This window comes from Sapajus apella, unplaced genomic scaffold (assembly GCF_009761245.1).
Source record: "Sapajus apella isolate SASKATOON/1434 unplaced genomic scaffold, GSC_monkey_1.0 scaffold40, whole genome shotgun sequence".
Classification (NCBI taxonomy): domain Eukaryota; kingdom Metazoa; phylum Chordata; class Mammalia; order Primates; family Cebidae; genus Sapajus; species Sapajus apella.
Genome location: NW_022436980.1, coordinates 2,317,108 through 2,343,593, shown reverse-complemented (window position 1 = coordinate 2,343,593; position 26,486 = coordinate 2,317,108). Strand labels below are relative to the sequence as shown.

Sequence of the window (26,486 nt, the reverse complement as noted above, 5' to 3'; positions counted from 1 at the left end):
AAATCCACTTCATGAAACTCATTTTGTGTATGAATGTTCTGTCTCAGAAGAGTCAGGCAAGTAACCAGTGCAGAGTGAATTTGCTTCGCAGTCCTTACTTGGTGAAAGGGACTAGCTAGTGCACTGGGTCTCTTTTATAAGGTTGAGGACATCGTGCCTTTTTACCACTAAGTACTTTAGTGAATACTTCCTAAAAACAAAGACAGGTTTTGTATCATCACAGTACATGCATCAAAGCCAAGAAATTTAACTTTGATCTAATAGCATTCGCTAATCTATAGTGTACATTCAGTTTCATCAGTTATCGCAACGTCTTTTATGGCTATTTGTTTCCCTGTTCAGATGGTAAGCCAATATTCTTCATTACATCTAGTCATCTTAACCATTTATGCTCAGTGTTCCATTACTGGAACACTAAGCATGTGGGAGTAATTTACATCCTACTGCTCAAGATCATCGCCAAGGTCTGATCGCAAAAAAAAATCAAAAAATTACAACCTCAGGCATAAATGAGTTAACTCCCTAGTCTTTTTCAATATGGACAGTTTAGCCTTCACATTTGTTTGCGGTTTCCTCATGATAAGATTTAGGTTATGTGTTTTTGACAGTAATATCACAGAAATGATGTGTCCTTCTCAGTACATTTATTAGGAGGTACATGATATCAGTTTGTCACAATGTTGGTGAAGTTTACTTTGATCACTTGGTTAAAGGGGTATCCAACAGGTCTCTCCCTTATAAAGTTACTTTTTTGTCTTTAATAAGCAATTTGTGGGGACGTACTTTTTAACTAAATAGTCTGTTTCCCATCAAATTTTTGCTGACTATTTTCACCTCAATGACAATTTTCTAACTCCATTATTCCTTGTATACACATTAGTTGGCATCAGACTGTGGGGAAAAAAAATGCTTGCTCTTTGACTCCATTTATTTATGTTTATCTGTAGGGATTTGGTGATTCATATTTTATTCTATGGACTATATATTTATTTTAATATTCAAATTGTCCCAGATTTGGCCAGAGGGAGTTCCCTCAAGCTAGTCCCTATATATAAAAGAAATTCTAATCTCAAAATATTATTCCCTTGTCACCAACCAGACTTTTGGGATGTACTTTCCTGCTGTCAAATATTCTTTTTTCAGAGAATACATCATGAGTTTATATTAAGCAATTATAAACATAATTAGTAAAGTAAATCCTCTGGAAAAAAATCTAAGTTATTTTGGGGTAATATTCTATTTCGAGATCTACTTTATTAATATGGATATCAAGAGATAAATTTGAATTTAAAATATTACAATTTAATGTACATGATTATGATAGATATGGTTATCCAAAGTAATTATGATAATCAATCCAGAGATTAAGTTATAAAAGACAAAGTTTTATCCTTGTCATTCAAGTTCACTTTTATGCCTAAAGTTGCCGAGTATTCAAGTTGAAAAGCGGATATGGTATCAAGAAATCTGACTGATATACAGAAATAAAGAGGTTATGGAAGGCTCTTTCTACAGCTATTTCTCAACTTACATATAAATAACCACTGTCAACTCTTCATTTAAAATTACAAATTCCATCCAATATTCCACAGAGATATTATAAATAAAAAAACAAAATGGTGCCACAGAGGACCTTGAAGTTATTGTTAACCCATTTAAAAAAAAAAAAAGAAAGCAACATGAGCCCAGAGAGGTGAACTGTACAGAAAATACTAGAAAGTCAAAAATCTGAATACCATTTTCAACACATCAAGACAAGAGCTATTTCAATCATACCATTTACAATGGTGAGATAGACAAATCAGTCCACAAAAGCAGCGATTTAGCCAACAGCGTGTCTGAAACCTTTAGCAATGAACAAGAGTATTGCAGCAATCATTCTTTACGTAATAAAAAGTTATTATGTTGAAAAGAATTTTTTTATAATGATGAATTTGAGGCTAGGTTAATTAAAAGATGATGGGAAAGTCCATCAATATTAGTTGGGATTATTAGTGGAAATTTATAGGCTGTTTAGAGGCTTGTGGCACTGGCTCATTAATATGAATAATTTTACTACAACTTAGGACTTTCCTTTTCCATGACAGATGTGGACCAACAATATAATTCAGACTTATCAGGCATAATTAAGGTGGTTTGGGGCCTCTCCATTAACTGCTAACACTTTATGTTTAAATTTCAGATTTGTAAATCTACCCTGAGAATACTACAAGAAACATTTTCTGTATTAGAGATGATACAATACCCAAAGCTGCTAAATTTTATTTTCTTGAACCAGAGTATTTTATGATTCTATATCTTCCCCTCATTTTATCTGACAAAATCTCTTCAATTTTTTAAGGATGTTCTCTTTTAAATTAAATTTAAAGAGCTGGGTTTACATGTAGAAATCATCCATGATGCTCAGGCTTCCTCCATTATTACCTGTCTGGGCTGACCAATTCCTGGATCTGTTGTGACCTGAGGCCTTTTCCTTTACTCTTTCCTATCTTCCTCCTCTAACCAGATGTGAGGCTGAAAACAGGAGGATCAACCCTCTTGACACTATGCTCATGTTTCTCCTAATAAAACAGGCAGCTCTACCTCAAGCAGGAAGTGTATTCTTAGATATAAACTTAAATAATTATCTTACAGTTAATGCAAAGAAGCTATCATTTAGATACTTTAAATCTTCACATGAATGGGACCAGAGTTCCCATATATAGTTACCACTGGATGAAATACATTTCATAAAGGCAACATAGAGAAGAGAGAGTAAATTTTTTATTCACTTTAAAGCTGAAAACACAAAATGATCCAGAAAGCTTTTTCAGCAGTTTTAGGGTGTTATTTTTCAAACCTATTAAAGTTAATTACTTTTTGAGTCTTAGAATCAGCATTGTCCATGATAACTAATAAAATGGGTAAAGCAGCACTGTACATACCCTGAGTGGCTGTTGGAGGTAGTTTGAGTGTATTGTCTAACTTCTCCCAAAGGTAAGTTGGTCGAGGAATGCCTTCCTCTGAGCTACAGAGCAGGATGACATCGCTGCCAATATCCTGGGATCCTTGGATTTGGCAGTGTGGGGCAGAAGGGGGAACTATAATAGGAAGAGTAAGCAATAAAGTACACATTTTACTGTGAGCCAAGTGATGACGGTGGAGACATCAACATTCAATACACTGGACCCTTAGATTACATTGTTTTGGGAACATAGGAGACAGACAGACTCACGCCTGAAACCAGAGGAGTCATGCACCCATTCACGAGGCTTAGGCACAGGTACAGGCCTGCAACTTGGGTAAGCAGGGGGCAAATATGTACAGAGGACCTTCACCGTTTGGTTGTATTTTCAAGGTATCTTAAGATCTTCCTTTCATTCTGCTTCATCTAAAGAAGAATTCTTAAGATCCATTGTGTCATCATGTTGCTTTTTAAAACATTGCTGAAAGAGGCCACTTTTAGAGATTTGGCAGGGCAAGGGAAAAGCCACTTTTAGAGTTGGCAGGGTAAGGGAAAAGCAACCCTTACCCTGCCAACTATTCTCCGGCTAAGACCACCTTAGCAAGGTCCTTCGTTCCTTTCCAAACAAAACCTGGACAGACCCACTTTATACCAAATTCTGCTTTATGGTGGGGAAAGTTAAACTAAGGTTCAAGTAAAAGTAAAGTTGATGATAATGCAGTGGACATTTCACGATCATTAAGACAGACACAAAAAATATGGAAAAAAAATTACCAAAAAGAACACTAAAGGAAGAAGGTGGTGATATATAGTAACAAGAAAAGAAAAAAAACATAAACTAAGCCCATAGCTTGAAGTTTCATACTGGGGAATGCAGACAGTAGTGTTTAAATCCAATTTATGATTTATTTGTAATGCTAATGACTTTTCAGTAAATATGTTCACCCTTTCCAAAATGAATAAATGAAAAAAATTAATGCAGAGTATACAGAGGAATCAGAAAAAAAGAGTGGGTAGGGGAAGAGAGAACAATAAAAGGGTATAGGTAGAAAGAATAAAAATCCTAGAGAACCCTAACTACTGTGGGGGGGCAAATCAATCTGTGGTTGCCTTTGTCATTGCCACTGTGATACCAGGAAGAGAAACCCAAAATAATTCTTTGGCGGTAGTGCTAATTATAAAATAAATTAAGGGCTTCTGTCTTCTTTAAAAAAAAAAAAATGATGCTGAAGAGTCTGGACAAACAAAAAAGAAGTAAGGTTGTATAATATGGAAAGCAAGTCACCTAACTTACAGGTGTAAGTATCAGAATATTTAATTCCATTAGAACTCTGTACTCAGTACTCAGAGTATTTTAGGGTCTATACAATCTTTAATATAATACAGTGAATATGATTTTGAGAATAGAAATCCCCGACTTGGTCATTAGTTTTCTTATTCTGTTTGAAGGCTGGGAGAAAAACACACTAGGGGCTATAGCGTATTCTTAAAGAGGGAAAATGACAGGAATTCACACCACCTTTATTCTTAAATGACTCAACAATGAAGGAAAAAGAAAGGGGGGGTGGCGTTTGACAAGGACTACAGCAGTAGGTTCTGAGACTTGAGCAGGATGGAGGAGAATCAAGAACATCAATCTTCTCTCAGTACTTTTTCCATCTCCCCAGATGAACTGAGTTTAGCCACCTCTACCACAAGTATTCATTTAGAAAGCAGTATTTCATATTAGAGACAGAAGAAGTGAAAAACAAAACATATTTATAATGGATATAATTTAGTATGAGATAGTCTAACAACAAAGTGTAATGGAAACAGTGCCGGTCTGAGTAAGAAGAGCTAAATTTTAATATAAACTTTGCTGTTTATTTTCTACGTAATTTGTGGGAAAAACCCTAAATCTATTTGGTCTCAGTATTAAGGCGATGATGTGATTTATTCGTCAAACAAGGATACTTGTGGGAGGAAAAGGTATTATTACATCAGGACAACAGGTGCAAGCCAAGAAATGTGGTGACCCTATTCGGTGTTGCATAGATATGAAGTAATAGTATTATTCTCACACATGCTAAAACTTCTGCTGTATACTCAAGTAATTCTTGATTAAATTTTCTCTCAACAATAAGTTCTGTCCTGCAGAAGCTTAAGAAAAGTGAGAGACCACTTCTGATAGTATTTGATACCGTCTTTCTTCACCTTCACAAAATGTCATTAAAGAAGTAAGTTTCAGAGACCACCAGAAAGGAGTGGGGAGACTATCTGTAGGAAGCACAGAGAAGCAGAGAAGAGGTAGAACTGAGAGAAGACAGAAAAAGAACATAAGAGGACTGAGGGTGTAGAAGGAAGGGCAGAAGTAAGTACGCTTGAGAGTAGATTCATAAGCAAAGCCCAAGCCACCCAGGACTCTTCTGTCACTCACCTAACACTGTGAGACCGGTGACCCCAATGTTCCTGCCCCCTCTGTCTGGAAGGTTGTTGACCAGACACTGGTAGGTGCCTGTATCTGATAACTGAGTGTTATTAATGAAGATAGAGACATTGGTAGCTGGCATGGTGCCTGTAAATCCTACCCTACCATGGAACCGGGGGGCACCGTCAAATGTCTGTCCACCCTGATACAGGATGACCTGCAAAAGAAAGCAAAATAAATAAACTGGCCATTGTATCCTCTCCTAGACACAAAACAACAACTATATGGTAGACAGTACCAAATGCTGCACCAAACGTTAGAAAATTTTATTTCTAATATGAGAGCTATCACCAACTTTTTTTTACTGTACTTGTTCACAAGTATCTTGGAGTTTTTTAAATTCTCACATACCAAATTAGAATAATATTTTTTCCTTACCTAACTCATCAGAACATAGAAAACATCTTTGATGCTACCCACCCTACTATTAGTTCATAAATATTTTTACCAGTTCAAAAAATTGATTACAAAATAAAATTTTAAAAATATTAGCATGGCCATTCTCATGCTTACTAGTTCACACAGTGATAGATTATAGGTATGGACTGAATGTAAGTAAATGTCATAAAAGGGAAGAAGCATTACAAGTCCATGATTGCTATTCTTATGTCAGCCTCTATTATCAAAGTTAGGTCTTCATAGAAGACTCAGAATGACTTAACAAACAGCCCTTTGGGCTGTGAATGAAGGACTAGGTTCTACTCAAGCTCTACCTGTAATGTGTTTAGTAACTCTAGACAAGTTCTTTCTTTGCTTCTTTAGCTCCATCCTTGCCTCCTAAAATAATAAGGTTGAATGACCTTGAAGACTGAGTCTAACTACAAAAATTCCATAAAGAAACAAAGGAAGCTTCTACTGAATTTCATATCAGAAAATCTAGCTTATAAAATATTTTGAAGTAATAATAAGCTTACTGAAGGAAGAAGGTAGTGATATATAGTAACAAGCAAAAAAAAAAAAAAACTCCATTATCATTGTAAATAAACGTGTAGCCATTATCACAATTCATTAATTTTCTAAGCATTATTTTCTGCAGTGAGTTCTACAAATTATGGGTCTTTTTCCTGTAATAGAAACAGCTTACTGGGGAGTAGCTTCCATTTTCATGTACATTATTTCATGTACACATTCTATTAATAATTTATATAAGACTGTTTACACTGGCTAACATAGCTAGTCATGTTTTACTTTGAAATACTAGTGAAATTAACTTTAAAAAAATCAAGTAGTACAACCTAATATTACTTCCTCACTATTATCACTATCTTTTCAAAGTATGCTGTCAACCATCTGTGTTGATGCCAGTCCCTTCTGGCCACAATTGCCTGTTAGCAATGTTTTTGATAAAATTCCAGGGTCCTACATAAACTCTCAGAAGGATACTCTTAACATCTGTTACCTTTTTAAAAAGAGGATAGCCTCTTCTGATAGTTGACTGATAAGTCAGAGAAGTAGGCCTTAAAACAGTAGAGGCACATTGGAAATGCCACCTTATTCTTGAAACCAAAGATGTACTCAGGATGCTTCCCTACCCACCTCCTCTGAAAAGATTAACCTTTTAGAGGTAGCAAAGGATGGAACAGAAGTACCTGTTCAGGTTGGTTGGCATTGGAGAGAGGAATGACCATCCAAATGACATTGAGGTTAATGAGGGCAGCGCTGGTAGTGAAAGTGCAGGGCAGGACTGCTGTCTGACCCCGGGCCACCTGGATACTCCCAGGGCTCTCTGACACTTCCAGGGATGCTGCAACACCTACAGAAGAAGGAACAGGAAGGTTATATGCTCACCTTTTCCCCACAGTCCAAACTCCTTCAGGAAGGTTTGTGTGTTTTATGTTATCACATTATTATTGATCATAGTTGAGTAGACTGACATGATAGTCTTACTAAACAATGGCTGACCAGTCACTGAGTCAAAATAATAAAAATGGTTCACCCCTTTACCTCTTGGAAACTACAATAGAAAAATATCAGAAGCCATTTACTCTCTTTTGGAAGATGCTATCTGATATGTAGCCAAATTTAAATATGACACAGATGAAGTCAACTGATGGGGTTCGAGCAAAATTTGCAATGGTGATGGAAGATTAGAAATAAATGTAATTTTCAAAGTGTTGTTTCATTAGCACACTGCAAAATTAAATGCTTACTTATAAATCTAACAAAATACGTACAGCACCCATACACAGAAATGCATATAATGCTAATATAAGAAATCAGTAAGACTAAACAAATGCAGAGATATATAACATTCATGAATCGGAAAAGTCAATCTTAAGATGCCAATTGTCCCTAAACTGATCTATAGATTCAGACGTAGCCCAATCAAAATCCCAGTAGTCTTTTCTGCAGATATTGACAAATTCTAAAACATACAGAAAGACAAAGGCATAGAATAGCCAAAAGAATACAGAAAAGGAAAAAAAAATGATGGAGAATTCACACTACCTAATTTTAAAACTTGCTATACAGCTGTAGTAGGACAGTATGGTACTAGCCTTTTAAGGACAGACATACAGATAAATGTCACAAGGCTGACAGTACTAAAACAAATCTTTGTATTTATTGTCAAATGCTTCTCAATAAAGGTACAAGAAAAGTAAATGAGGCAAAAATAGTCTTTTCAAAAATGGGTGCTGGGATAATTTGACAGTAATATGCCAAAAATTAAATATTCAGAATATAGAATCAACAGAAAATGATCATAGGCCTAAATAAAAATCAACGGAAAATGTTCACAGGCCCAATCAACCAAAAATGTTCATAGACCTAAATAAAAGAGCCAAAACTAGGAAATGTCTGCAAGCAAACATAGAGAAAATCTTAATGATCTTGGGTTAGTCAAAGAGATTTTAGATATGTCACCAAAATCATGAATCATAAAAGAAAAACAAATTAATATATTGGACTTTGTTAAAATTTTTAAACTTTTATGCTTCAAAAGACTTAAGAAAAGAAAAAGTCAAGATTCAGACTGGGAGAAAATATTACAAATCATATATATGATAAAGGACTTATATCCAGAATACATAAAGAACTATTACAACTCGATAATTTAAAAGACAACCTAATTTTAAAATGAGCAAAAGATTTGCATAAACCTTTCAACAAAGGCTTAAAAGCACATGGAATGATACTCAATATCACTACTCAGTAGGAAAATATATATTAAAGCCACAGTAAGACACCACTACACATCTACTGGAATGGCTATCATCAAGACAAGTCCAAGTACTGACAAGATTGTGGAGAAACTGCAATCTCATACATTGCTAGTGAGAATGTAAAATGGTGCAGCCACTTTAGAAAATTGTTTCTTAAAAAGTTAAGCATAATCATAACATACAAATAGCAATTTCATTTACTAGCAATCTACTCAAGTAAAATGAAAATACATGTCCACACAAAGACTTGTCCATGAATGTTCGTAGCAGCATTATTCATATCATGTCCTGAAAAGGAAATAATACAAACATCCAACAACTAGTGAATGGACAAACAAAATGTGATATATCCATACAACAGAATACTGTTCAGAAACAAAAAGCATCAAACTACTCATACATTTTACAACACGCATGAGCCTCCCAAAACACATCTCTCAAAGAAGCCAGATGCAAAACACTGCATAATATATGATTCCACACATACGAAATGTCTAGAAAAGGCAAATCTATAGAGACAGAAAGTAAAATAATACCACTCGGGGATACACAGGATGGCGTAGGGACTTGTGAATAGACTCAATGGGACTTTTTAGTGATGGAAAACTAAAACTAGATTCCTGTGGTGGTTGTACAACTCTGCAAGTTTAGTAGAAGTCGCTGAATTTTATACTTGAAAGGAATAAATTTTATGGAATATAAATTATATGTCAATAACATTTAAAATTCTAAAAGACAAAACTGATTCACCAGAGCCAACTCATGGGAAGTCAAAATAACTGTTATCTCTTCTGCAAAGAATGCCTCCTCCCTGGTACAATGAAACAGAATGGAAATAACAGGGGATCAAAATAGGCCATGGAGACCCTACAAAGAAGTTATTTTGCTCATGAAAAATACATTAAGTCTTTGACAGTATCTCAAACTGTTTTATTTTGAAGTGATAGTATCTCTCCCATAGAAGTAACACAATTACATACTGTTATGATTACTATCAGTTTAAAAAATAAACACACCTAACACCTTCCTTCTATAGAACTTCATGTTCTTCACATACAACCTGATGATGTTCTCAGGAGTTAAATTGGCAGAATAAAATGTTTTACAAATTGTCTGTGATATAATATAAAGCACTTGATGAGAGATCGAGACCATCCTGGTCAACATGGTGAAACCCCGTCTCTACTAAAACTACAAAAAAAAATAGCTGGGCATGGTGGCGCGTGCCTGTAATCCCAGCTACTCAGGAGGCTGAGGCAGGAGAATTGCCTGAACCCAGGAGGCGGAGGTTGCGGTGAGCCGAGATCGCGCCATTGCACTCCAGCCTGGGTAACAAGAGCGAAACTCCATCTCAAAAAAAAAAAAAAAAGGCACTTGATGACATAGGGGAAGTCTCTAAATTTTTAAAAACAAGTTGAAAGAAGCTTAGGAATTGGCAGCAGAAAGGGAAGGTTATTTGATCATGGAGCAGGCAATGAATAGAATAAGCTATCTCATAAGGTAGAAGTGGGTTAGGGAATGTATTTGTTATAATGTTATGATAAATTTACAATAAGTGCTGATAGAAATGTTTTTAAGAATAAATGTAGAAGCCAGACTGGTGCCAGAACCTCCAGCACTGCATTCTTCAGGCAATACTCCAAGGAAGAGGTAAAGGGAATATGATCCCACCTTAATCTGTCCAGGATTGTAAGTACCCTCCACTAGCAATTCACTAATTTCAAGCTTAACTCAAAGTTTGATACGAATTTTTTTAAGTGACCAATATGAACTAAGAATGAAAGAGAAAGCAACTACGATAGGGTGAGTAGAGGACAACGAGCTGTGCAGGACAGGGCTGGGAGCCAAGGAAGCAACAGGACTGCTCGCATACAGCAAGCCTTCAGGGCAGCAGAAGCTGTGAAAGGCCAACTTCACTTACTTCACGTTTTCACATAAGGCCAACCCTAAAATCTCACATTCTGAAATAGCTGCAGAAGAAATATTCTAGATGAGCTGCTTTCAGAATTTGCAAAGGTATAGGTTTGAAGCTGTACAGATCGGGTTTGACATGTGGTTCTTTCATCTACTTAGCTGCATGGCCCTAAACAAGTAACTTAATCTCTAAGTCAGTTGCTTCCTCTGTAAAACAGAGCTAAATATTATCATCACATTGTACAATGTGTATGATGAGGACAGTACCAGATGCTGAGGATGACAACCACTACCACTACTATTGCTAGTTAGCATTTAGGGCACACTCACAATGCCAAGTCCACGTTAAGTTATCTCTATATATAACATATTATACATACACACACACACACACATACACACACACACACACACAAGCTCATTTAATCCTATAAGGTACTTACTGACATTATTTTCATTTTACAGAAGAACAGAAAAACAGAGAATTAAAAACACAGCTCAAGGTCACACAGTCATAAAGCTAGGAGGTGGTAAAGTCTAGATTCAAACCCAGGCAGTTAGTCTACAAAGAGCACACATTTTACTACTACACTTAACATACAGAAATCACTCCATATGTGTTTGTTATTATTATCACTACCATATTATATGATGACGAAAATTAAAACTAGAATGGACTTTCACTTCACCTAAAGCTATTAGAAACTCCTTCTACTTCCTGCTTCTAAATCTGCAAATGAGTTTCACTCTGTCTCACCCTCATCTCCCTCTCTCCTGACAGATTAGGAGTTTATCTAGGACCAACTCCAAATGTGAGCTTTAAATATCATCTGCTTGGCCCCCTTAGTGATCTTATCATAGACTGCCCTCTTCTGTAACTTCAACCCCTTTCTCTGCACTAGAGGCTTCCTGATAGCATTTAAACATCCTCCAGTATTTAAACTGAAAACAAAATTCTTAACTCCCTACATCCCACAGTCCTCAGCAGGGAAGCCCTAGCTCTCTGATACTTCATGTTAATCTTTCTGGAAGCACTGTCTATACTGACAGCACTGTCTTCACAGAATCTATTCTTACTCCAAAGTTTTCAATCTACTTCTGCCCCAATCATTTCTTAAAAACAATTTTCCCTAGACTTCCCAGAGACTGCCTGTGGCTGTACGACACTTGTAATCATTCTTGGACTCTCGTAAACATCTGACAGAGATGACCCTTCCCTCCTCCTTGAAATACACTTTTCCCTTAGCTTTGGTGATGTTAATATAATTCACTTCTGGTTTTCTTCCTAACTCTTTGGACACTTGTCACTTTCTCTTGCTGTTTTACTCTTTTCCACATGGTTATTAAATGTTGGTATTTCTGAAAGTGCTTAATGTCTTATTCTAAACTATCTCCCCACAGAATTTCATTTACCATCACAAATTCAATTCTCATACAAATGCTAATGGCTTTCAAATTTATATCTCTAATCCAACCCTCTCCTTTTATATCCAATTGTCTCCTAGACTTCACCATGTGGCTACCTCAAACACACCTCAAAAGTCAGCTTGTTCAAGATCAAACTATTCCTTTGCATGTCCACCTCCCAAATATATTCTGGCTCCTTCCTGACGTTCCCTATAGTTGTGAATGGCTCAAACAGCACCAAGCTGGACAAGCCAGACATTTAGAAATCTTTAAGTCTACTCTTTCATCATCTCCCAAACCATGATGATCAAATCTGGTACATTTTACCAATTAAATTTCTCTTGAGCTCTGGAATCAGAGCCTTTGCTCTGTTCTTTGTCTTCCCTCTGTCAGGTTTGCTTTGTTCCAAATCTCAACTTCTTTACTTAGTGACCTACTTATAAACCCCAACATCTTTACTTAGTAACCTACTCATCCTTCACAATAGCTCAAGTGTTACCTTCTCAAAGAAAAGCCTTCCCTGACCTCTCAGTCTAGGTCAGGGTCTCACAAAGAAGTGTCAGAACACCATCAAATTTTTCATCATAACCAAGCTGTGGTACACTATAAGACTCACGCATTAGTGTGATTATTTAACAAAACCTCATCAGTATACTGTATGGTCTAAGAAAGCACACCATGAAAACTCAACAAATGCATGTTGCTAAATTGATCTAATCCAATTCCTTCAATTTCCACGTGAAAAAATCAGGGCCTAAAGAGACAGGTTTGCCTAAGGTCATAACATTAGGATTCCATCTTCTGACTTCTTTTTTACTATACCATACTCTTCCACAGTTCATGTCTCAGAAAACAAGTGATGAAGATACTATTGCTTGTGAAAGGACATTTCTTTACCAGTAGGACTGATACTGAGCAATAAAAAATGTATTTGTAAATACGCTGCTCCATTCTATCTAATGTAGACAGAAACATTTAACATTTAAAAAAGCCATTATTCTCTTTTGTTACCAGAATTCTCTACGGGATTTTAAAAGAAAGCCATCCAAGACTCTAAGATATGATATATCAGATACCAAAGAGAGTTTTAAGACAAACTACCCTGAAGAATTTGCACAAGGAAGATGGCTGAAAAGTGGGTTATATAACTTTGAGGACTACAGAAAGGGAATAAATGTAAAGGGGCTTTGTGGAGAGAACTTTTAAATTAGAGCTGTGGTATACTATAAGACTCACTCACCCTATTCCTCTCCTGTAGGTCAAGGATGTCTGAGTATTCAATGGATCAGGGGTGAACACACATGAAAGCTGGTGCCGAGTCATCTCAGACTCTAACAAGAGGGCTCGCTGATGGGACCTCAGTAGAGGACAGCTGAAGCCAGGTATCTGGACTCCTAGAGGGTGTTTCACTGGCAGTCAGGGAACCAAACATATAATTCTGTATGTAAATTAAGATGTTCTTGTTTTATTTCATTTTTTAAATTCGAAGTAATCAGAATAGTTGTGTAACCTGGTTTGTTCACATCTAAGGAAAGAACTGACTCATGAATAAATTTAAAGGTCTGCAGAAGACAAAATTAAGTTGTTCTGTGATTGTGTCTCATGATTCCTCTTTAACATACTGATAGAACTATGTGTAACAAAAAGGTTCTTAGTGTAAGAAGGATGGAAATGTGGTTTTTTGTTTTTTTATTTTTTTTTTTTTTTTATGCATTTCTGATGCTTAATTTTTTTCTATCCTACTAAAAAAACCAAAAACCCTATTTCCTTTTAAAGTATATTTTCATGTTTGAAATTCTAGGCAAGAATTTAAATTTGAATGCTAAATATTAGATTAAAAATCCACTTAGGCCAGGTGCAGTGGCTCACGCCTGTAATCCCAGAACTTTGGGAGGCCAAGGCAGGCAGATGACTTGAGGTCAAGATTTCAAGACCAACATGGCCAACACGGTAAAACCCCATCTCTACCAAAGATACAAAAATCAGCCAGGCGTGGTGGTGGACACTTGTGGTCCCAGCTACTAGGGAGGCTGAGACAGGAGAATCGCTTTAACCCGGGAGGTGGAGGTTGCAGTGAGCGGAGATTGTGCCACTGCACTCCAACCTGGGTGACAAGAGTGAGATTCCATCTCAAAAAAAAAAAAAAAAAAAAAAAAGAAAAGAAAAAACTACTTAAAACATCTTACAATTTGCAATGTTTACATGTAAAATGCATAATTTAAGAGTCAAATTGACAGCATTTTGCACTTGAATCTTCTTTGTAATTGCACCCCAAAAAAATTAAGTCAACTCATGAATTCTGAATGACTCTCAGCAATTACATAAAAAAGACATAAAGTACATGGTCATATGTCCTCTGAGGAGTTAATCATAAATACAGTTATCTATAATCTTTCTTTAGTCTCCTGTTTCCTAAGATTTAAAGCAGAAAGGCATTCACATTATCTCAAACCTCTCGGTACAAGTCAGAGGAAATGAAGCTGGCAACAAAGAATCCTTAAAAATCCTAGGAGGTACAATCCATACTAGTCAACCAAGAGAACAGACAAAGGACATTTTACAGTAATCTGCCTACTGCTGGACTCAAATGGCATGAAATCTCCCCTGCAAACGCATCAGAGATAGAACATTGGAAGTTCACAACCAAGCAATCCAATGGAAATTTCGCAATAGTGTTTTCTGATGTCTATGGAGCAAGTGCTCATGTTTCAGAATCAGCCCAACTGCCAGAACACCCTCTGGGAATATAATCAGCAAAGCAACAAAAAGACCTTACAAGCATTTATGTTATCCTTCTGCCTAAAATTTTAATATCAGCGGTCACAAAATGCTTATTGGTTTATATCATCCCACATGATCTCACAAGTATTTCTTACATATAAGACATGTAATACAAATTTATTTAACCTATCAGATTAAGTTTTATGGTTTATCAGACTGAAATGAATTCAAAAAGTAAAATTCCTACACTATGCTACTTGTTTTCTGAAGGAAACTAAAGAATATCACAATTTGCTGGTATTGTAGTAATTTTTTTTTTTAGACAAAGTCTTACTCTGTCACCCAGGCTAGAGTGCAGTGGTGCAATCTTGGCTCACTGCAACTTCCACCCCCTGGGTTCAAGAGATTCTCCAGCCTCAGCCTCCAGGTAGCTGGAATTACAGGCACACACCACCACACCCTGCTAATTTTTGTATTTTTTTAGTACAGATGGGGTTTCACCATGTTGGCCAGGTTAGTCTCAAACTTCTGACCTCGTGATCTGCCCACCTCAGCCTCCCAAAGTGCTGGGATTACAGGCATGAGCCACCACATCCAGCCTGTAGTCACTTGTTAAATCACTCTCCCTTCATATTTTAACCAAATCTTAATTAGATGAAATAATCTACCTTTATACTTAATCATATAATCTTTTTACAAACTGCCATCTCAACTGAAAAAAAAAGTTTGTGTTAGCTGAAATTCAATTATATTTTGGCCATCTACTCAGTGCTAAGTGAAATGAAGAGTAATATCGGACTAATTTATCAACATAGATGGCTCTATTACATATGGTCACCTACATTAATCAATTTACAGGATTACTGCCAAATTTCTACATCATTTTATGCCATATCACACAATATATTTTATTGTTAGTATATGATGGCAAGCAACCATAAAACTATATGTCTTCATTTTCTGGCTGAAGCATTAAACATTCATTACACAGTCTATGTTATATGTAATAGTCTGGCTAGAATATGTAATTGTATTCTATTTCTATGGTACTGCAGTTTTGCTTTAGACATAATTTCAGTGCTTTCTCATTGACTTCTCCCTTTCAACCACAAACATTCCTCAGGGACCATCCCAAGGGCAAACAGCATGCCTTATATTGAACTAATGTACACTCTCTAAATTATCACTTTTCAATAGATCTCTCTCTCTCTACATATATATGCGTGTATGTGTCTATATGTATATGTGTGTGTACATATGTACATATGTATATGTGTATGTATACATGCTTATTTGACTCCTACATGCCACAGCATACACATTACGGGGGTGGCATTAACTTAGCAATATTTCCTAAAACTTGGTGTAAATTTTATCAGAATTTTCTTCAGCAAGTTTTCTATTATTATCACTTCCTCCTGATTTCATGTCTGGCTATCAGCTTATGTATTCTATTTCATCTGAGAATTCTGTTGTGGAGCAGGGTAGGGGGCAGTTGGTAACACCAGGACTGCATTTCTCATGGCAATTGATTAGTGCTGCCCCTTTAGACAAAGCACGAGGTTTCTACATTGTCAGAATCCCCACCCACTTCCTGTTATTCCACAACATAACCCCACTTTACTCAGTCATTTTACCTCCCTGACTCCTCTGAGTATATTTATGTTTGTAACCCCTTATTTAAAACTAAGCAAGTAATGTGATTATAATTAGCTATAAAGAACCAAGGCACAAAAGCAGAACCAGGTTTTGCAGTGTTATGATGGACATGATACTATAGTTGCTACCACACTCAAAACTGACTTCAGAAAAAGGAGAAAGAAGCAATTCCTTGAACCTCAGTCACTACGGTTTATGACACAGGATCTTATTCACATCCTGGCTACAAGTGATACTACCAGGAATCAGCATTTGACTAAGGAGAGGCTGGACAGCTAATTATGAGGTAACTATTATTATATAATACAGCTTGGGAAAGTAAAAAGTTTGGGAAAGCAGTAGCATGTGAAGATAGAAGAGTCAGATAACTAAAACACGCATAAAAAGGGATATTACATAATGATAAAAGGGTGGACTGAGTCATCAAGAACTTAACAGTCCTGTGCATGCACCTAACAGCAGAGCTTGAAAGTACATGAAACAAACGCTGACAGAACTAAAAGGAAAAAAAGTGAAAAAGATGCAATTATGGTTGGTGATTGCAACACGTCTTTGTCCTCAATTTATAGAACAGACAAAAAGAGTAAAAACACAGAAGACCAGAACAATGAACTTAATATAAATGAAAACTTTAGGACCTTCTACCTAACATCATAGAATATACATTATTTTAAAGTAGACATGGAACATGCACCAAGGCAGAACATATTCTGTACTATAAAATGAACTTTAAAACTTTTTAAATAATTAAAGTTATACAAAGAATATGAGTTAAACTAAACTCAATTAACAGAAAGAAATCTAGAAAATCATCATGTATTTTTTTAAAAATCACTTCTGGACAAGCACAGTGGCTCATGCCTATAATCCCAGAATTTCGGGAGGTCAAGGCGGGTGGATCATCTGAGGTCAGAAGTTCACGACCAGCCTGGACAACATAATGAAACCCCATCTCTACTAAAAATATAAAAATCAGCCAGGTGTGGTGGCATGCAACTGTAGTCCCAGCTACTTGGGAGGTTGAGGAAGCAGAATTGCCTGAAGCCCGGAGGTGGAGGTTGCAGTGAGCAAAGATCACACCACTGTACTCCAGCCTGGGTGACAGAGAGACTGTGTCTCCAAAAAAAAAAAAAAAAAAATCACTTCTAAATAATTCACAGGTCAAAGAAGAAATCACAAGGAAGATTAGAAAATATTTTAATTGGTTGGAACCAGAGAAGATGGCGGACTAGGAACAGCTCAGGATTGCAGCTCCCAGTGAAAGCGCGGAGGGTGAGTGGACACTGCATTTCCAGACGGATTTTTATTGCTCACAGACCAGGAGATTCCCAGGCAGAGGAGCCCCACGGGTCGCCAGTGCCGCTGTTTTGGCCTGCATGGCTGCTTGCCGGCGCCCTGGCCCATGGTTCTCCATACAAAATACACTGGTCCGGGTGCCCTCTTAGCTGGCAACTGGAGCCCCGGGAAGGCAGATCACCCATTCATCTGATTTAAAAGGGGACTGAACAGGGAGCCAGACCAGGAGATTCCTGGGCAAAAAAACCGCCAGGAATCTCAGCGCCGCTGTTTCAGCTGGCGACTCGCACCACAAGGGAAATCATACAGATCCCAGCACCTTTTCAACAGGCAACTGGAACACCTGGGAGAGAGTCGACCATTCAACTAAAAAAAAAAAAAAAAAAAGACTCTGAGTCAGGGAGCCAGGTGATCAGGCTTGGCTGGTCCCACCCCGCCACACACACACAAAACAGTAATTGAAAATGCTCTGGGTTGAGAGTTTCACAGAAAGCACAGCAGAACCAGGGACAGTCCAGCTCTGTGAGGGAGGGGCATCCGCCATGACTGAGACACTCCACCACTACAGAGGCAGTCCACCATTGCTGAGGCAGCCCTCCGTTGCCAAGGCAACCTGCCACTACAGAGAGAGTTCACCATTACAGAGGCGGGCCACCATTGCCGAGGCAGTTCTAACTACACCCATATAAACAGGACTGCAGGGAAGATCACATGGCAGCTGAGTGGAGCCCACAGCAGCTCAGCAAAGCCACTGCAGGCAGACAGTGACTAGGCTGCCTCCTTGCTGGGCAGGGCAGCCCTGAAAAAAAAAAAGGCAGCAGCACAACAGAAACTCATAAATAAAGCCCTAACTCCCTCAGACAGAGCACCTGGGGAAAAAAAAAGGGGCGGGGGAGATAATGAGTTCTGCTGCAGCAGACCTAAACGTACCTGCCCAGCAACTCTGAATCAACAACGGAGCTCACAGCTCAGCATTTGAGGTCCAATAAAGGACAGACTGTCTCCTCAAGCAGCTCCCTGACCCCTGTATATCCAAAGTGTCACCTCATAAAGGAGAGAACAAACTGACATTTGGCAGGTATCCTTCTGGGACAAAGATAGCAGAAGAAGAAACTGGTAGCAACCCTTACTGTTCTGCAGCTGCTGCAGGTGATCCCCAGGCAAGCAGGGCCTGGAGTGGACCTCAGCAGTCCTACAGCAGAGGGGCCAGACTGTTAGAAGGAAAACTAAGAAACAGAAATAACTTCATCATCAACAAACTGGAATTTCATTCAGAGACCCAATCTGAAAGTCAGCAACTACAAAGACAACAGGTGGATAATTCCACAAAGATGGGAAGAAACCAGCACAAAAAGGATGAAAACACCCGAAACCAGAACCCCTCTCCTACTACAAGGAAGCACAACGCCTCACCAGCAAGGGAACAAGGCTGGATGGAGAATAAGTGTGATGAAATGACAGAATCAGACTTCAGAGGGTGGGTAATAAGAAACTTCTGTGGGCTAAAAGAACATGTTCTAACCCAATGCAAAGAAACTAAAAACCTTGAAAAAAGATTTGACGAAATGCTAACGAGAATGGACAACATAGAGAGGAATATAAGTGAATTGATGGAGCTGAAAAACAACACGAGAACTTCGTGAAGCATGCACAAGTTTCAACAGCAGAATTGACGAGGCAGAAAAAAGGATATCAGAGGTTGAAGATCGACTCAATGAAATAAAATGAGAAGGCAAGAATAGAGAAAAAAGGGTAAAAAGGAATGACAAAGTCTCCAAGAAATGTGGACGACTATGTGAAAAGACCTAATCTACGTTTGATAGGTGTACCTGAATGTGACGAAGAGAATGAATCCAAGCTGGAAAATACTCTTCAGGATATTATCCAGGAAAACTTCCCCAACCTAGCAAGGCAGGCCAATATTCAAGTCCAGGAAATACAGAGAACACCACAAAGATATTCCTCAAGAAGAGTAACCCCAAGGCACATAATTGTCAGATTCACCAGGGTTGAAATGAAGGAGAAAATGCTAAGGGCAGCCAGAGAGAAAGGTCGGGTTATCCACAAAGGGAAGCCCATCAGACTCACAGCAGATCTCTCAGCAGAAACACTACAAGCCAGAAGAGAGTGGGAGCCAATATTCAACATTCTTAAAGAAAAGAACTTTCAACACAGAATCTCATACCCAGCCAAACTAAGCTTCATAAGTGAAGGAAAAATAAAATCCTTTGCCAACAAGCAAGTACTCAGAGATTTCATCACCACCAAGCCTGCTTTACAAGAGCTCCTAAAAGAGGCACTAAACATATAAAGGAATAACCAGTACCAGCCACTCCAAAAACATACCAAATGTTAAAGAGCATCAACACAATCAAGAATCTGCATCTACTAAAGGGCAAAACAGCCAGCTAGCACCAAAATAGCAGTATCAAATTCACACATAACAATATTAACCCTAAATGTAAATGGACTAAATGCCCCAATCAAAAGACACAGACTGGCAAATTGGATAAAAAGCCAAAATCCATCAGTGTGCTGTATCCAGGAAACCCATCTCACATGCAAGGATACACAAAGGCTCAAAATAAAGGGATGGAGGAAGATTTACCAAGCAAATGGAGAGCAAAAAAAGGCAGGAGTTGCAATTCTTGTCTCTGATAAAATACACTTTAAAGCAAAAAAGATCAAAAGAGACAAAGAAGGTTGGTAAGAAGATCAACGCAACAAGAAGAGCTAACGATCCTAAATATACACGCACCCAATACAGGAGCACCCAGATATATAAGGCAAGTTCTTAATGACGTACAAAGAGACTTAGACCCCCACACAATAATAGTGGGAGACTTTAACACCCCATTGTCAATATTAGACAGATCAACCAGACAGAAAATTAACAAGGATATCCAGGACTTGAACTCAGACCTGGAACAAGCAAACCTAATAGACATTTACACAACTCTCCACCCCAAAACCACAGAATATACATTCTTCTCAGCACCACATCACACCTACTCTAAAATTGACTACATAATTGGAAGTAAATCACTCCTCAGCAAATGCAAAAGAACGGAAATCATAACAAACAGTCTCTCAGACCACAGTGCTATTGAGTTAGAACTCAGAATATAGAAAATAACTCAAAACCGCAGAGCTTCATGGAAACTGAACAACTGGCTCTTGAATGTTGACTGGATAAACAATGAAATGAAGGCAGAAATAAAGATGTTCTTTGAAACCAATGAGAATGAAGACACAACATACCAGAATCTCTGGGACACATTTAAAGCAGTCTCTAGAGGAAAATATATAGCAATAAGTGCCCACATGAGAAGCAAGGAGAGAACTAAAATTGACAACCTAGCAACAAAATTGCAAGAGCTAGAGGAGCAAGATCAAAAAAAAACTCAAAACATAGCAGAAGACAAGAAATAACTAAGAACTGAAGGAGATAGAGACACAAAAAAACCCTTCAAAAAATCAGTAAGTCCAGGAGCTGGTTTTTCGAAAAGATCAACAAAATAGACCACATTCAGATTAATAAAAAAGAAAACAGAGAATAACCAAATTGATGCAGTAAAAAATGATAAAGGGGATATCACCACAGATTCCACAGAAATTCAAACCATCAGCAGAGATTATTACAAAAAACTCTATGCACATAAACTAGTAAACCTGGAAGAAATGGATAAATTCCTGGACCCTTGTCTCCTCCCAAGCCTAAACCAGGAAGAAGTTGAAACCCTGAATAGACCAAAAACAAGGTCTGAAGTTGAGGCAGCAATTAAGAGCCTACCACCCAAAAAACAGCCAGGTCCAGATGGGTTCACAGCCAAATTCTACCAAACATACAAAGAGGAGCTGGTACCATTCCTTCTGAAACTATTCCAAATAATCCAAAAAGAGGGAATCCTTCCCAAATCATTTTATGAGACACACATCATCCTGATACCAAAACCCAGCAGAGACTCAACAAGATAAGAAAATTTCAGGCCAATATCCATGATGAACACAGATGCAAAAATCTTCAATAAAATACTACAAAGAGAATAAAATACCTAGGAATACAACTAACAAGGAACCTTGTTAGGACCTCTTCAAGGAGAACTACAAGCCACTGCTCAACGAAATAAGAGAGGACACAAACAGATGGAGAAAAATTCCATGTTCATGGTTAGGAAGAATCAATATCGTGAAAATGGCCATACTGCCCAACGTAATTTACAGATTCAATGCTATCCCCATCAAGCTACCAATGACCTTCTTCACAGAACTGGAAAAAACCACCTTAAACTTCATATGGAACCAAAAGAGAGCCCGCATAGCCAAGTCAATTCTAAGCAAAAAGAACAAAGCGGGAGGCATCACACTACCGGACTTCAAACTATACTACAAGGCTACAGTAATCAAAACAGGATGGTACTGGTACCAAAACAGAGATATAGACCAATGGAAAAGAACAGAGGCCTTGGAGGCAACACAACATATCTACAACCATCCGATCTTTGAGAAATCTGAAAAAAACAAGCAATGGGGAAAGGATTCTCTGTTTAACAAATGGTGTTGGGAAAACTGGCTAGCCATGTGCAGAAAGCAGAAACTGGACCCCTTCCTGAACACCTTACACTAAAATTAATTCCAGATGGATTAAAGACTTAAACATAAGACCTAACACCATAAAAACCCTAGAAAAAAATCTAGGCAAAACCATTCAGGACATAGGCGTAGGCAAGGACTTCATGACCAAAACACCAGAAGCACTGGCAACAAAAGCCAAAATAGACAAATGGGACCTAATCAAACTCCACAGCTTCTGCACGGCAAAAGAAACAGTCATGAAAGTGAATTGTCAACCAACAGAATGGGAAAAAATTTTTGCAGTCTACCCATCTGACAAAGGGCTGATATCCAGAATTTACAGAGAACTAAAACAGATTTACAAGAAAGAAACAAACAAGCCCATTCAAAAGTGGGCAAAGGATATGAATAGATACTTCACAAAAGAACACATACATGAGGCCAACAAACATATGAAAAAATGCTCATTATCACTGGTCATTAGAGAAACTACATACCATCTCACACCAGTTAAAACTACATTGAGATACCATCTCACACCAGTTAGAATGGCAATCATTAAAATCTAGAGACAACAGATGCTAGAGAGGATGTGGAGAAATAGGAACACTTTTACACTGTTGGTGGGAGTGTAAATTAGTTCAACCATTGTGGAAGACAGTGTGACGATTCCTTAAGAACCTAGAAATAGAAATTCCATTTGACCCAGCAATCCCCATTACTGGGTATATATCCAAAGGATTATAAAACGTTCTACTATAAGGACACATGCACACGAATGTTCACTGCAGCACTGTTTACAATAGCAATGACCTGGAACCAACCCATATGCCCATCAATGATAGACTGGACAGGGAAAATGTGGCACATATACACTATGGAATATTATGCAGCAATAAAAAAACGATGAGTTCGTGTCCTTTATAGGGACATGGATGAACCTGGAAACCATCATTCTCAGCAAATTGACATAAGGGCAGAAAACCAAACACCGCACGTTCTCACTCATAGGCAGGTGTTGAACAATGAGAACACATGGACACAGGGAGGGGAGCACTACACACTGGGGACTGTTGGGGGGAAATGGGGGAGGGACAGCGGGGGGTGGGGAGTTGGGGAGAGATAGCATGGGGAGAAATGCCAGATGTAGGTGATGGGGAGGAAGGCAGCAAATCATACTGCCATGTGTGTACCTATGCAACAATCTTGCATGTTCTTCACATGTACCCGAAAACCTCAAATGCAATACAAAAAATATTTTAATTACGTGAATATGAAAACACAACATATCAAAATTTATGGGGAAGAAACCAAAGCATTACTTACAGAAAAGTAATAATAGAATTGGAATGTGCATATTAGAAAAGAAGAAAGGTTTATAATCAATGACCTAAGTTTCCACTTTAAGAAACTAAGAAAAGTAATATAAATTAAACCAAATGCAGGTATACAGAAGCAAAATATCAATATAAAGTAGAATTCAATAACAAAGAACACACACAAAAAAAGGCTAATTCAATAAAATCAAAATTTACTTCTCTGAAGTCAATAAAATTTATAAATCTCTAACCAGACTGACCAAGAATAAAGAGAAAACACACAAATTATCAATATCAGATATGAAAGAGGGGACATAATTACAGATCCTACAGATACTAAAAGAAGAACAAAGAGATATTATCAGTACCAATAACTCAGACAGCTAACATATTTAACGATAAAATATTTTCCAGGTTCAGACGGGTTCACAGCTGAATTCTACCAGATGTAAAAAGAGGAGCTGGCACCACTCCTTCTGAAACTATTCCAAACGATACAAAAAGAGAGAATCCTTCCCACATCATTTTATAAGACCAACATCATCATGATACCAAAACCCAGCAGAGACTCAACAGTAAAAGAAAACTTCAGGCCAATATCCATGATGAACATAGATGCAAAAATCTTCAACAAAATACTGGCAAACCAATTGCAACAGCACATGAAAAAGCTTATCCATCATGATCAAGTAGGAAACATCCGGGGATGCAAGGCTGGTTCAACATATGCAAGTCTATAAATGTAATCCACCACATAAACAAAACCAAATCCAAAAACCACATGATTAACTCATAGATGCAGAGAAGCCCTTTGACAATATTCAACAGCCCTTCATGCTAAAAACTCTCAATAAATTAGGTATTGATGGAACATATCTCAAAATAATAAAAGCTATTTATTACAAACCCAAAGCCAATATCATACAGAAAGGGCAAAAATTGGAAGCATTCTCTTTGATATCTGGCACTAGGCAAGAATGCCCTCTCTCACCACTCCTATTCAATATACTAGGAAGTTCTAGCCAGAGCTATCATGCAAGAAAAAGAAATAAAGGGTATTCAATTAGGAAAGGAGGAAGTCAAACTGTCTCTATTTGCAGATGACATGATTGTATATATAGGAGACCCCACTGTCTCAGCCCAAAATCTCCTTAAACTGATAAGCAACTTCAGCAAGGTCTCAGGATACAAAATCAATGTGCAAGTTTCTTCTTTCAAGTCAGGGCCAGAGACTCTCTGCACGAATCTGACTGAAGGGCCGCAGTTCAAGGTACATAAGAGGCCAGAAATTTAAGTTCTCATTTCTAACACTGGGGAGGTAGACTCATAATGTGGGAATTCCTGCAAATAGAAATACTATTCAAAATATGATGGCCTGCCATGAATACGACTATGCTGACTATAGCAAGCAATAAATGAAAACATTAAAAAGTATATCTTTCTCCTTCCTGTCTCCTACCTTTTCTAAGCCTATCTTTGTCAAGCCCTCTGTGTATTCCTTTATCTTGTGGGCTTTGCAGGGTGGAAACTTGAAACTACTGAGACCAATGGGCTTCCTGTCTTTTGTGAAGCCTGTGCTTACTGAGAACACTACACTGGGCCAGAGGAGGTGGAAGGGGCTGCCTTTGAGCCTGATAAAGGAGGAAAAAAAGACTACTGGGAGGGGAATGGAAGTTGGCCAAGTTCCTTGACAAGAGGAGCTCCATGCTCTACTTTGCTCAGAGGACAAAAGAAATAACAGTGCCTCAAAAAGGATGGCTGTCCTGGATACTGGGGCTCTGTCATCACAACATTCCATGTGTCCTACAAGGCACAGAAGCTGCAGAGCAACAAGACTTCAAAGGATCCTGCAGGCTTCAACAAGGGGCTTGAACAAAAAGCAGTTACTCCACAGAAGATCAGAGGGGTCCTCCCAGCATTCTGGCTCTATGAGAGAGACTGCAGTGTATAGAAGGGAGTCAATAATTGATAATTATCACATTGATTTTCTTTTTTAAAACAAGGTCTCACTGGACAAGAAAAATGTGGCACATATACACCATGGAATACTAGGCAGCCATAAAAAATGATGAGTTCCTGTCCTTTGTAGGGACATGGATGAATCTAGAAGCCATCATTCTCAGCAAACTGACACAAAAACAGAAAATCAAACATCACATGTTCTCACTCATAGGCAGGTGTTGAACAATGAGAACACATGGACACAGGGAGGGGAGCATCATACATGGGGTCTATTGGGGGGGACTAGGGGAGAGACAGCGGGTGGTAGGGAGTTAGGGAGGGATAACGTGGGGAGAAATGCCAGATATAGGTGACAGGGGGATGGAGGTAGCAAACCACATTGCCATGTATGTACCTATGCAACAATCCTGCATGTTCTGCACAGGTACCCCAGAACCTAAAGTGCAATAATATACGTACATACATACACATGCGCGCGCACGCGCACACACACACACACACCCATATATATACATACATATATATATATATATATAGTCTCAGATTTGAATTCAACTTGATATTTTAAAAAACAGGTAGACATTTCTTACAAAACTTTGTGGAGCCTAGAAATGATAAATAAAGTTTAAAAATAAATCTTAATTCCCCAAGCATTAGATAAGGACTTAAAAAAAAATCTTTCAAATTTCAAAAATCATAGTTTAAAGACAAGGCAGGGAATGTGACGAGAAAACTGACAGGGTCTAGGGACTAGTTTTTCACTATTTCAGGATTGTCTTTTATTACAATGATAACCCTCTAGCCAAATCTGAACTTACATGTGTCTGGCCTTCTTCAGGGAAAATAAAATAAAAATTCCTTGCTGCTTAGCTTTCTAAAGGACTTGTAAAAATCTATGCTTTTAACTTGTATAATGAATAGGGTGAGAAAAATATATTTTTCTTTCCTGTATACAGAGAACTTTATATTTTGGTAGGCCTTTCTGACATTGTGATGCCATAGCTGCATGTCCTTATCAGTCTGGTTACTACAGATTTATATTGGGAAATGCTATCTAG

General features: G+C 37.9%; 1 protein-coding gene across 7 annotated transcripts in view; it reads right to left on the bottom strand.

The window, feature by feature from the left end:
- The window catches only part of IGSF11 (immunoglobulin superfamily member 11), a 134,094-nt gene that overhangs the window by 16,388 nt on the left and 91,220 nt on the right, over positions 1-26,486 (bottom strand). For 4 of the 7 annotated variants that reach the window (XM_032298998.1, XM_032299001.1, XM_032298999.1 and 1 more), the window contains exons 2-4: positions 7,001-7,164; positions 5,361-5,568; positions 2,925-3,080 (exon numbers count right to left, since the gene is read on the bottom strand). In XM_032298998.1, coding sequence (XP_032154889.1) covers positions 2,925-3,080; positions 5,361-5,568; positions 7,001-7,164 — 528 coding nt within the window. The remainder of the gene's footprint in view (positions 1-2,924; positions 3,081-5,360; positions 5,569-7,000; positions 7,165-26,486) is intronic. The other 3 variants (XM_032299002.1, XM_032299004.1, XM_032299005.1) reach the window with 1 other exon arrangement.